This window comes from Phalacrocorax aristotelis, chromosome 11, assembly GCF_949628215.1.
Source record: "Phalacrocorax aristotelis chromosome 11, bGulAri2.1, whole genome shotgun sequence".
Lineage (NCBI taxonomy): Eukaryota > Metazoa > Chordata > Aves > Suliformes > Phalacrocoracidae > Phalacrocorax > Phalacrocorax aristotelis.
In genome coordinates, this window is record NC_134286.1 from 24,228,317 (window position 1) to 24,240,412 (window position 12,096).

General features: G+C 57.0%; 3 protein-coding genes across 11 annotated transcripts in view; 1 reads left to right on the forward strand and 2 right to left on the reverse strand.

Moving 5' to 3' along the window:
* Positions 1 to 77: 77 nt before the first annotated feature.
* Positions 78 to 3,997, forward strand: ERCC6L (ERCC excision repair 6 like, spindle assembly checkpoint helicase). Its single transcript, XM_075106429.1, has one exon. It carries the CDS (start codon positions 407 to 409, stop codon positions 3,932 to 3,934), a length of 3,528 nt encoding a protein of 1,175 aa, XP_074962530.1. The 5' UTR covers positions 78 to 406; the 3' UTR covers positions 3,935 to 3,997.
* A 2,608-nt stretch (positions 3,998 to 6,605) lies between these two features.
* Positions 6,606 to 9,189, reverse strand: PIN4 (peptidylprolyl cis/trans isomerase, NIMA-interacting 4). Of its 3 annotated transcripts, none has more exons than XM_075106441.1 (4): positions 8,794 to 9,189; positions 7,565 to 7,641; positions 7,344 to 7,463; positions 6,606 to 6,781 (listed from the first exon to the last, which is right to left on the reverse strand). In XM_075106441.1, exons 1-4 carry the CDS (start codon positions 9,047 to 9,049, stop codon positions 6,623 to 6,625), a joined length of 612 nt encoding a protein of 203 aa, XP_074962542.1. In that variant the 5' UTR covers positions 9,050 to 9,189; the 3' UTR covers positions 6,606 to 6,622. The 3 variants fall into 3 exon arrangements, with proteins under 3 accessions (XP_074962542.1, XP_074962544.1, XP_074962545.1); XM_075106443.1 differs by having other exon boundaries at positions 8,518 to 8,912; XM_075106444.1 differs by lacking the exon at positions 8,794 to 9,189 and adding an exon at positions 7,767 to 7,851.
* A 1,581-nt stretch (positions 9,190 to 10,770) lies between these two features.
* The window catches only part of NHSL2 (NHS like 2), a 34,073-nt gene continuing 32,747 nt past the window's right edge, over positions 10,771 to 12,096 (reverse strand). For all 7 annotated transcript variants that reach the window (XM_075106430.1, XM_075106432.1, XM_075106436.1 and 4 more), the window contains 2 exons: positions 11,917 to 12,049; positions 10,771 to 11,478 (listed from right to left, as the gene is read on the reverse strand). In XM_075106430.1, the coding sequence (XP_074962531.1) occupies positions 11,166 to 11,478; positions 11,917 to 12,049 (446 nt within the window). In that variant the 3' untranslated portion in view covers positions 10,771 to 11,165. The remainder of the gene's footprint in view (positions 11,479 to 11,916; positions 12,050 to 12,096) is intronic.

Here is a 12,096-nt window from a genome sequence, read left to right on the forward strand (position 1 = left end):
GCGGGAGGTCCCGGGGCCGGGGATGGCGGCGCGGGGTGTCCCGGGGCCGGGCCCGACCCGTCCCGGTGCGGTCGGTGCCCACGGTTGCTCTTGCAGGCTAGTGAACGACGCGAAGGCGGCGGCGGGCGGCGGGGAGCTGGAGGAGGCCCTGCGGCTGTTCCGGCTGGCGGCCGCCATCCGCCCCAGCGAGAAGCTGCGGGGTCGCATCCAGCGGGTGGAGGAGGTGCTGGCCTCGGCGGCCGAGCAGCAGGACGAGGAGGAGGAAGGCTTCGTGGACGTGTGCGGCAGCGGCCTGCTGATCTACGGGGAGGTGCACGGGAAGCTCTTCCAGCACCAGCGGGAAGGCGTTGCCTTCCTGTACCGCCTGCACCGGGAGGGCAGGCCCGGCGGCATTCTGGCGGACGATATGGGCCTGGGTAAGACCATCCAGGTGATCGCCTTTCTCTCGGGTATGTTCGATGCTGAGCTCATTCAGCACGTCCTGCTCATCATGCCCACCACCCTGGTCAGCAGCTGGCTGGCGGAGTTCGCTCGCTGGACCCCCGGCCTGCGCGTCAAGGAGTTCCACGGGAGCAGCAAGACGGAGCGCACCAGGAACCTGGAGAGGGTCCAGAGGAGGAACGGCATCATCGTTACGAGCTACCAGATGCTCATTAACAACTGGAAGCAGCTTGCCAGCAGCCATGATCAGGAGTTTGTCTGGGACTATGTCATTCTCGATGAAGCACATAAAATCAAGTGCCCTTCTAACAAAACGACCAAGTGCGTATATGCGATCCCTGCAAAACATCGCCTCCTCCTCACGGGCACCCCAGTCCAGAACAACCTCCGGGAAATGTGGTCCTTGTTTGACTTTGCATGCCAAGGCTCTCTCTTGGGAACGGCCAAAACTTTTAGAATGGAATATGAGAACCCTATTACTAGGGCAAGGGAGAAGGATGCAACTCTAGGTGAGAAAGCACTGGGGCTAAAGATATCTGAGAACCTAATGACAATTATAAAGCCGTATTTCCTCAGAAGAACCAAACAAGATATCAAAACCAACTGGGCTGACAAAGGAGATGCTCCTCTTCCTGAGGATCCAAGTGAGAATAGTGCTCCTGTCATGCCATCTCTCACTAGGAAAAATGACTTTGTTGTGTGGGTGTACTTGGCACCAGTGCAGGAAGAAATCTACAGGAACTTTCTCTCCCTGGATCATGTGAAAGAAGTGCTGATGACCAGCCGATCACCTTTGGCTGAGCTGACTGTCTTGAAGAAGCTGTGTGACCACCCCAGGCTTCTGTCAGCACGAGCGTGTATCCAGCTGGGCTTGGAAGAACAGGAGTATGCTGAGCAGGATCACAGGAGTGAAGAAGGTATGCTTCTGGGTGCTAATAAAATAGATCACCTCTCAGATGAGACTGTGATTCAGGAGTCTGGGAAAATGCTGTTCCTTGTAGGACTTCTAGAAAGGCTACGAGAGGAGGGCCACCGAACCCTGGTATTTTCGCAGTCGAGGAAGATGCTGGATATCATACAGCATGTCTTGTCTCGCAGGCAATTCAAGATCATGCGTATTGACGGAACGGTAACCCACCTAACGGAGCGGGAGAAGCGCATTAATGCCTTTCAGAGCAACAAGGACTACTCCGTCTTCCTGCTCACCACGCAAGTTGGTGGTGTTGGCATAACCTTAACAGCAGCCAGCCGAGTGGTGATCTTTGACCCCAGCTGGAATCCAGCTACAGATGCTCAGGCTGTAGACAGAGCTTATAGGATTGGGCAAAAAGAGAACGTAGTAATTTATAGACTGATTACCTGTGGTACAGTGGAAGAGAAGATATACAGACGACAAGTATTTAAGGATTCATTAATAAGACAGACTACCGGTGACAAAAAGAACCCGTTTAGATATTTCTCCAAACAGGAGCTAAGGGAGCTTTTCACATTGGAAGATACTCGAACATCTGCAACGCAGATCCAGCTGCAGTCTTTGCATGCCACCCAAAGAAAGACTGACCCGCAGCTGGATGAACATATTGCTTATTTGCACTCTCTGGAAATGTTTGGCATTTCTGATCATGACCTGATATTTACAAGGGAAATAGCTCATGAGGAGCAAGTTGAGAGTGAAGAAGCCCATCAATACATTCAACAGAGGGTACAGAAAGCCCACGAGCTAGTTCAGTTAGAGTCTCAGCTTAGAGACCAGAGGATGGAGGAGATCAGAAACACTTGTGGAGAGATGCAGCAAAAACGACCAGAATTTGTTTCCGAGCGAAAGAAGTTGTCTCCAGGGTTGAACAACATAAATCACTTTGTTTCACCGCCAGTAGCTGATAAAGATGAAAATGACAAAGTTATTGATCTTACAGAGGATAAGGAGGTTCTTGATGTCAGCTCCAAAATGACAAGTCTGATGATTGAGGACTTGGATGAGGATAAACCGGCGCAAGATGTGTCTAGTATGGATATAGAGCTGCTTAACACCAGCAAGACAGTGAAACAACGCAATATGCAAGATTCCGAGAAAAATCTTGAATCAAGCATTATACCATCATCCCCTGGACTTCATCCACTTGATAAAGAGAGTCAGAGCCTTGAAGAGAAACGGTGCTCCCACATAAATTCAGATAGCTTGACTGAGGCAGGGAACAGCTTGTCTGGGCATCGTCAGCATTCCTCTAATGAGTCTGGTATGGCTGATGATCCCAAAGGGTTAAGAGATGCAGAAGTGTCAGATCGGGTACTCGGCCCTCATGCTGCCTTGGGGACAGATCAGAATGACGTTCCTGAGCTAGCTTTGGCTGCCGCAGTGCCAAGTCTACCAAGCGTTATGCCAGAAATCCATGCTGGGCTCCAGAAGTCCCATGTGCTGGAAAACAGCTTGGAGGATACATCTGTGCCTTCTCTCCAGGATCAAGTTGACTTCAATTTGGTCTTGGAAGAGTCTGAAGAGGGATGGCAAGATGCCTCAAATAGGGAAAGATCACTGGAGCACCCAGAAAAGAAGGGCTTCCAACTAAAAGCAGAAAGTTTTTCTAAATCTCCAACAAAAAAATCTCCAACAAAGACGTGGCTAAGTGAAAACGGTAACTGTGGAACACCCAGTCACGCAGCTGAAGAAGAGCGACATAACTCCCCGCGAGGGAGCGAAGCATCAGAGGAAAGCAGTGGTAGCTTTCATTTCCATAGAAAGAAAAGCTTAAGAAGAATTGTTTCAGACAGTGAGGATGAAGACCGTTCTGTTATGATCTTGGAGGAAAAACAGGCTGAAAAAAGGCCCTCTCCCTTGAGCAGCCCTCTGCATCACTTTCTGGAAGGAATTAGTGCATCCACTCCTAAATGTGACAGAAATATAGCAAAAGCCATCTTTTCTCCCCAGCTAACAAACAGTGGCAACAGGTCTACTGCTTCCAGGCGATCTCTAATCAACCAAGTGTTAGATGAGGTTGAGGATATTGGAGAAATCATGGGAGCCACTGATGAAGAGTATGATGATGATGACAGTGATGAGGAGCAGGATGACCTCGTGGAAGAAGCAGCTGAGGAGTGTAGTGGGGAAACTGCTGAGCCAGAAGAAGAACCTGCTGGAGAAACACTTGATACAGCTGAAGAATCCTTCCATCTAGACAGTATGCCCTCTGAGCAGTCTGAGGCAGATGAGACAGAGTCCTCTCAGGAGGAATCCACTGGTGATGCTGAGCTTCAGTCAGGTGAGCAGATAGACTACTTCACCCAGGAAAGTGTCTCCAAAGAGGAGGTTGGTCTGAGTTCCTCTCCTGCCGCAGGCGATTACAGTACCCTGGTAGACAGTGGGAAGAAACTTAAGGATGATGGAAAACTACAGGAAGCATTGAACTGTTTCCTGCAAGCTCTTGACATAAAAAGTGGAGATCCAGAAGTTATGCTTATGACTTTAAACTTGTATAGAGAGCTAGCCCAGAAATGAAATATGTGGGCCTCTACTAAGTAGTGTCTTACTTTTTGTCATTAAATGTTTGTCTGAACTACATCACTGTGGGGTTTGGGGTTTGTTTTTTTTTTAACTAGCCTAAGACTGATGGCTGTAATAGACACCTCTTTCATGGTGACTGAACAAATTCAGCATCTCCTCCTGAGTGAGGAAATAGCCTAAGAATCTAGTTGTTAGGTCTTGGGTGCGGGGGAAGGGACTCCACTGTGGACTCAGTTCACATAAATGAAAACAGTCCATGCTCCTGTCTGATTATTTAATTTAAAAAGTTTAGACATCTTTATGTCTAAACCCCTCTCCAAGCTTGCAGCCCTGGCTTCATCTTCCTGCCCTTCGGATTCTGTGACTGCCTCTCTCCTGAGAGGGTGCTGAGGGCGCGGTTCCACGGCAGCTGTGTGCAGCCTGAACTCAGGCTGCTGCAGTTCCTCCCTCCTTCACCTGAAATAAGCCCATTTGTCTGCCTGGATGTCACCCACCATTTGGGTGAGCTGGCTGCTGGTGCGAAGGAGAGAACAGAGCTACTGCAACCTGGTTTTAAGTTGGTCTGAGAATGCATTTGCTGGGGGTGGGGGGGGGGCGAAGAAAAGTTGGTTGCTGCTCTAAGTCCTCCAAGCAATGTAGGCCCGCACACCGTCTGCCTGATGCCAGGTCTGACACCGAGCTGGTGCTGCAGCAACCCTTCTGCTCAAACCCCTGCCAGGCTGCGGTTGCCGTAGAAGGGGTATGTAGGAGCAGGGCTATGTAGGTGCAGGAGGACTGGAACAGCAATTAGATCTTGAGTGCTGCAAGGTGCTGAACGCCTCAAACCTCTTGGTATTGCTGGAGTGTTCAAGGGCTTCAAAGGAGTCTCTAGCCTGGCCTTGTTTGGCCCCTCCAATCTTTATTTCCCTCTGAGTAGTACAGTTAAAAAGCCTATTCTTGCACAAAGGCAGCAGGAGGGGGAAATACTGGTTTTAAGCTGCTTTTCCTCTGGTAGGAAAGTCCTCTAACCCTCTTTCCACATACCGTTTAGCTGTGGTATCTTAAATATGTCTGTCTCATACTGTAGGCACAACGAAGCTATGAAGTGGGTTTGTAGTTCAGAACCGTGCAAGCTTAAAATCAGAACCTTGTTGTGGCTTTCAGCAATGCCCTGCTTACCTGGCATGCCCCTCTGCCACCACACTGAGACGAGCTTGGCAGGGTATGCTCATCAGCATGACCATCTTCTGTACGGTCTTTCCTTGCGACAGTGAATTTTGACGTTTCCTCATGCCATATGCATGCTTAGTGCCTAGCAAGTCTGCCTTCTGTATTACACTGTGATAGCAAGGGACGCTTCCAACCTTGCTGAGTTTTGTGGTTTTTCAAGGAGAAACTGGTGTGCTGAATTTGAATCCTTTGTACTAGGAGACATGACAAATGCAGGAGATTTGCCAATGTGCTTTTGCTAATGGGTAGAACAAAGTTCTGGTGGCCTGGAAACAAGTAGTTTATTAATAGAGCGTTCCGTAAATGAGGCCACGTCTGCTCCTGTACTGTAGAAAGGCCTGTCTGCCTTTCATAACAAAATATCAATGAACTAGAGCACACCCCAAAAAGGGAGGGAAGAGAAAGACCTGCCCTGGTTTTGGTCTCACCTCTTCCTTGTATATGATCCCGGGAAAGGCCTTTTGTTCTCTTTGATGTTTTCTCCCCATCTCTGAGCGCTCTGACGTGGCACTGTGCTCGCCTGCAAACAAAGCCAGTGTCTGTTGCTAGAAATGAGCCGAGTTGGAGCTCTGTCCTTCAACAGGAACGGGATCACTGCACTGGGATACTCAGTGCTAAGATCCAAGAGGTAGGAGGCGTAATGTGCTGTCTCATTTGCATCAGTCATGCTGTCCTTCAGGTAGTTTTACCAGAAGGGTGACGCACAGCCTGCTAGGCTTGAGATACTGCACACCCGCCAGTAGGGGAATGCAGGGAGCAACAAGCAAGCATTTAGTGGCTTTTCTCTCATTCAACCTTAAGTTACACAATTTCTTCCCCCAGCTTGGAGTGGATAAGATGCAGCTTTAGGTATGGGTAACTCTGCATTCAGGAGGGCTCCCTTCCCCAAACCCCCTTCCCTGCTACTGCTCAGCCAGGGTGACTCCAGCCCTGGCCCCCACCTCTGCTGGGTGACTGCAAGCACGAGCCGCTGTCCGGGGCGGTGGCTGCCAGCTCTAGCTGCCGTGTTACCCACCCTCCACCAAAGCAACTGTCCTCCCAGCCCAAGGCTGAGCTCTGGAGCAGAAACTGCAGCACAGGAGATGGCTGCATCCTCGTTGATGAGAATGGGGACGAAGAGCAAGGCCCTGGGGGATCCCTTTCCCCTTCTGGATCATTTACGTTTGCAGATAAAAGCCTGAGCACCTCATTCAGGTGGACAGAATATTGTCTCTGCAACAGGAAAAAGTAAGAGCCTGGCCTGCCACACAAAGCACACTTCAACAACTGTGAAAAAGCTCTTTGCCTTTTCCAGGGAACACTTTACCTCTCTAGGCAGGTCCCTGTTCTCTGCCAGCTGTAATCTGTGCGTCCTGGCACAATGGCAGGCTGCCTCCAAGCATGCTGCTGGTTATGACTGACTGGCTCCAAGGTCGAGGTGTCTGGGAAGCTCTTGGGATTCAAGCAGTCAACAAGGTAATGGTCATTCATATTTTATTTTCTGCCTTCCACCATGATAATGTGGTACCCAAACTTTGTTTTGACAGGAGGGTCTGTATACACTGGCTTGTCCATGCTGCTCACGGGCAAGGCGAATGCTGCTTCCTGGAAAGGTCCCACCATGGAGCCTCTGGTCATCCAGCCCAAGTCTCCCTGGGGGAAGGAATCATCGGGGTTAAGCTTTGAAAATCTCACTGCGACAGTGGCTTTATCAGCAGGAGGGTGGGTGATGTGGCTGTGGGAGAGGAAACCTGTCCCAGCAGCACCTGCCTTGGCAGCATGCTCTGCTGTGAGGGAGGACAGCACACAGAGAAGAGCTCCTCACGCAGGGCAAGCACTGGCTGGCTAAAGCCCTGGCAGACTTGGGCTCTGCCCTCCCCGAGCACTGACCTGCTGCCGTGTGGGGCTCATGTGCCTCAGCTCTGCTGCAAAGAAGTATTTACAGCCGAGCTACGGCACCTACCTGTGCCTTTCCCTAGCAGTTACGGTTGTCCCCAACCAGTGTTTGCCCACCCCACTGGGGAGGCTGGGGGTGTTGTGCTCGAGGGTGCTGAAAGAAGGTTTTTGAAGGCAGCCGGGGAGGACTTCCCAAGAGCAGCCACAGCGCCGCAGCAGCAAGGGGGGGCTCGCAGGAGGGCGGGCTCCCCCAGGGCGGTGTGCGGCCGGGCTCCCCTCCGCTGGGAACACCCGCGGGCGCGACAGGCGCAGCACCTACCCCCTGCCTGGCTTTGTCCTCGCTGTACTGCGAGGCGACTTCGCTGAAGCGCAGGCCGGACTTCAGCTTCTCCATGGCCTCCATGGCCTTGCCGTGCTTTTCACAGAGGATGTGCCGAACCTGGGCGGGGGGGAGCGAACCGGGGCCGTGGCAGGCGTGTGCCGGGGGAGGAGGGGGAGCCCCCGCCGCCGCCGCCCGGCCCTCGCCGCCCCCGGGCTCACCTTCACGGCGCTGCCGCCTCCCTTCGGTCCCTGGGCTTTGCCCTCGCTGCTGCCGCTGCCACCGCCGCCGCCGCCACCTGCGGACGCAGCGCCCTGAGACCGAACCGGCCCTCACCGCTCCCGGGCCCGCCACCCGCGCCCGGCCGGCCCCCTCCCCCGGCGCCGCCAGCCCCCGGTGTGGCTGGCCGCCGGCCCCGCTCACCCTTCCCCGCCTTGCCGCCGCCCTTCCCCTTGGGAGCCATGTTGCCGTCGTCAGGACGCGCCGAGGCCCCTGGGCTGCCCGCGGCGCGCCGGGCTGGGGCTGCCCGCGCCCGGCACCCGCCCGGCCGCCCCCGGCGCCGGCACCAGGACCCCGGGGCCGTCCCCGACACCCACCCGGGGCGGTCCACGGCACCCACCCTGTCTATCCCCAGGACCCCGGATCGGTCCCTAGCATCCACCCAGAGCCACCCCTGGCACCCACCCAGCACCCTGGGCTGACCCAGCACCCACAGCTCTCCCCAGGACCTGCCCCACGCTGACCCCAGCACCCACCTGGAGCCGTCCCTGACACCCAGGGCTGCCCCTGGTACCCACCCAGCATCCTGGGCTGACCCCAGCACCCATCCCACCTGCCCCCAGGACCCCACGCCACCCCTGGCACCCACCTTAGCTTATCCCCAGCACCCACCCCGGGCTGTCCCCGACACCCAGCAGTGTCCTTGCGCTCACCCAGAGCCCCTGGGGACACACGAGTGCGTGGCAGACGCTGTGAGAGGCCCCGCGCTTGCCAGCATCACTCCCAGCCACCCGGGGGGCGTCAGGGGGTGCCCGTCCCCCCGCTCCCAGCACCCTTCCCCGGGGCTGCGGCCCCCCTCGGCAGCCCCAAGAACCAGCACGCAGAGGCAGCCATCAGCAGGGAGCAGTTTACCAAGCTGGCGAGATTTAAAAGTACAACATTCAGAAGTACGCACCGTGGCGGGACGAGGGGCTGCCGCCGCCGCCGGCCGGGCTCTCCCCAGGGACCACGAGCTGCTTTTCCCACAGTGAAGCAGCCGCAGAATCGGTCCCGTATCTGCGGCCGGAGGGAGGAGGAAGCAAGCGGCCGGGGACGAGCTTCAGCCCGGAGCTGGCCGGCCTCGCTGGGAAGAGCCCATTCCTCCAGCCAAGGAAAGGAGGCTCTCCGTCCCACATCCCGACCCCCAGCTCAGCAGCCAGGATTCACCCCGGCCCTCCCAGGCATTTCTCACCCGGTAGCGGATGACCGCTTTCGCTGCCAGCCATGCTGGGTTTTTGCAGGGGTGTCCCCCCCGTGCTTGTCCCCAGCCCGCTCTGCCGGCTGCCGTCCCTCGGCCACCGCCTCCACCACCACCGGTTTCCTGAGCAGTCATGTGCAAAATGTACTCGTCCCCAGAGCTTCCCTCTCCCGTCCCCCCCGCGCCAGCACCCTGCCACCGGCCTGGGAGCAGCGGGAGGGCTGGGTGCCGTGGGATGGAGACGAAGCATGGAAATTTGTTAGAGCTTTTTCTTTTTTTTTTTTTTTCCTGAGTTTCTCAGCCTGGATCTTAATTACAGGCTTAAATCTGCAACCCCGGGAGAGGGAAGGGAGCAATGTGCAAGTAATAGGAGGGAAGGGAGGGGGAACCAACCACAAGTGGAGTGGAGCTGCTTTTAGGGTCAAATCCAGCACGGGCTTGTGAATGCAGGTGTTTGCAGAGGGCTGTGCCCCCCAGTGGCCCAGGCGATGTGCAGAGCTCCTGGGAGGGGGGAGAAGAGACCCGCCCCCAGACCAGCCCTGACCCCTTGGAGGGGCAGCTGTAGTGCTGCTGTGGTGCCTTCCTTTCCCCACTGCCACCCGGGCCCAGCCGCATCGCTCTCCCCCACATGCAGGAGGGCTGGGGCACATGGAGCTTCCAGAAATGTTATCAAGAAATAAAGCAGAAATTTGTCAGCCCTAGTCTGGGCCTTTCTCTCTTGCTACAGGCACACATTTCCTCCCAGTCCTGCCCTCCTCCCGAGCTCTGCCCTGGCCCCAGCGGCTGTCCCTGCCCCGCTGCCCCTTGCCGTGGCCTGTCGCAGACAGCTGGGGCTCCCATGATGGAGCCAAGCCAGGAAGAAGCAGCTAGGGGTGAGGGGGACGAATCCCACCCTGTGCCTTCCAATGTGCCCCAGGGAAGGGCTGGCACCCCAGCCGGGGATGTGCAAACCTCCCCTTTGGCAGGGCTGGGTGACACAGCCGTGCCAGCACTGCGTCCCCTGCGCCGCTGTGGAACGTGCCACCTCCTCGCAGCACCCACGCGGGCAGCCTCGCGGATGGGTGGCCAGGCACGCACCGCGTGGGGCCCGCTGCTTGCCTTGGCAGCGCGTCCCGGCCCACGGGACACTCGGGAACACAAGCCCGGCTGGCTCGGGGACCTGCGTGTGCCAGACGGACGGTGGCACTGCCAACAGCGCTCCCTGCACAGCAGCAGGGTGCAGCCCCTGCTTTGCCAGTGGTGCTGGCACGCATCCCGCTCGGCCTCGCTCAGCTCCCCTGCAGGCACGGGCGGAGCAGTGGGTACCCCAGGAGGGACCCCGGGAGTCACCGGGTTTGACCAACAGCTCGGCAGCAGCCTAGGACCTCCAGCGGCTGACACGGCAGATGTTTGCAGGAGATGCTGTCGCAGGGTGCTTCGGTGCAAGAGGCAGAGCTGGGGAAGGGCTTCCCCGGGCAGCACTGGCCTGCTGCAGCCCTTCCTTCCCGCGGCAGCAGGGCCGCCCGCACCCCTCGCCACCCGAAGTCGACAGCCTGGTGCAGGACCAGCTCACGCGGGGAGGCTGGCGGGGAGCGGGGAGGCTGGCGGACTGCCGCAGGTGGTGCGGCCGGCGGGGCAAGGCTCCCCCGGGCTGGCAGCGGAGGTGACCCTGGGGTTTGCTTTTGGACTGAGAGCTGAGGAGCTCTGAAATGCAGCATTTTGGGGGCTTTCGAGGGGCTGGGTTTTGGCTTCAGGTCATCGCGCTGGCTGCGGATGCCGGGGTGCCTGTTCCCCGTGTGGCGGGGAGGATGCTCAGGACGATGAGGGGGAACCGCTTATGGATCTTCCAAAACAACCTCAATTCCTGACGGCCCCCTTATGTCTTCCCAAAGTACGTCTCTGTGTATCCATCCGAACTCCAACCCGGGATCTTTGCCTGGGAAACTCAAGGTACAATGTCAAATAAAAGAGAATAAAACATCATCACCAGTGTGCATTAGAAAAGCCATTTAAAGTACCACATGCCGAAGTGACCAAACAGTTTCAAGCTAGCTGCGCTGCGGGCGCCGAGCGATGCCGGGGGCTGCAGTCCCACTCTGCTTCCCAAGCAGGCACCTTCGGTGCTGGGAGCCGGCTCAGCCGGGGACGGTCCCAGCCGCCATGCCACCTCTTCCCTCCTGGAAAGGGCCCAGCTCTGCCAGAGACACGGGGGCTTGGGCTCCAAACGCTGCCACTCTGCCGGCGGCTCTCCAAGGAAGAAACAAAAGCAGAAGAAAACCCCTGGTGGGACACATGGACTCACCCGGGGAGCCAGGACAGCCCTTCCGCAGCAATACTCCCTCTGCAGCCATCTCCAGCCCTTCATGGCCAGAAGGGACCATGCAAGGTTAGGGCTGGCTTTTGGGGCTGTTTGCACCGTCTAGCTCAGGGGCAAACTCCATCATGACCCTCCGAGCCAGCGGGTTTGTGGTCTTGAGCAGTTCGGCAGCAGATGGCCGGGTACCAGGGCTGGTTTTGCTGCTCTTCTTCTGGAGCAGGGCTTTAAAGTCTTCGTTCCTGCTGGAAGACTTCCCAGTGCTGCCCGCTGCTGCCGGGCACTCGCCGGTTGGGGAGCCCGAAGTCTTTACGGGCGAGTGGGAGTTGGGCCGGCTGCCAAAGGTGTCACCAGGCTCCTTCCGCCCCAAGACCTTCCTCTTCGACCTGGGCATCAAAGAGACATGCGGTAGGAGCAGCTCCGGGAGGGACCTGCCACCGCTCTGGATGGGGCGAGGTCCTACAGCAAGAGGCACGATGCCTGCCCGGCTGCGGCTCTCCGGGGCAAGAAGACAACCCGTGTATGGCAGGCGATGGACCTAGCTACTGGCAAACGCTCTCCTGACAGCTAGGTCCAACTTGCCCTGCAGCTGATGGAGCAGTGGACGCCCCCCACAAGCTGGAAAACCAGCCTGGCTCAGGGTGCTAAACTCCAAAGCGCTGGAGGCAGCAACAGCCGAGCTGTTCCCAGCTGTGAACATCGGCCCCGGTGTGGAAAATTTAAGGTGTCGTGGCCGGGGGGACAGTGTGCCTGGCCCTGTGACCGTGGCAGGATGCAGGAGGGGCGGGGGGCTGTGCCCACCCAGTGCCACACACCAGCCCTACCTGTGGATCACGGTGAAGAGGTCCTCTGTGGTGCGGGATGTCACGAACACATCGTCATCCTCCTCTGCGATGGAGTCGGCTGTCTTGTCGCTGGCAAAGCTCTTCTCCTCCATGCTGGCCTCCGCCGAGCTGCCTGTGGATGGGGAGAAGCAGCCATGAACCGCCCTGTGTGGGCACAGG

What these genes read in the sequence shown, in the direction of transcription:
- ERCC6L (XM_075106429.1), top strand. Translation starts at nt 407, where the DNA reads ATGGGCCTGGGTAAGACCATCCAGGTGATCGCCTTTCTCTCGGGTATG.
- PIN4 (XM_075106441.1), bottom strand. Translation starts at nt 9,049, where the DNA reads ATGCTTCGTCTCCATCCCACGGCACCCAGCCCTCCCGCTGCTCCCAGG. An exon ending in AAGCGGTCATCCGCTACCGG is followed by an intron (nt 7,642 to 8,793) that starts GTGAGAAATGCC and finishes CTGCGTCCGCAG; the next exon opens with GTGGCGGCGGCGGCGGTGGC. An exon ending in AGGACAAAGCCAGGCAGGGG is followed by an intron (nt 6,782 to 7,343) that starts GTAGGTGCTGCG and finishes TCCTTCCCCCAG; the next exon opens with GGAGACTTGGGCTGGATGAC.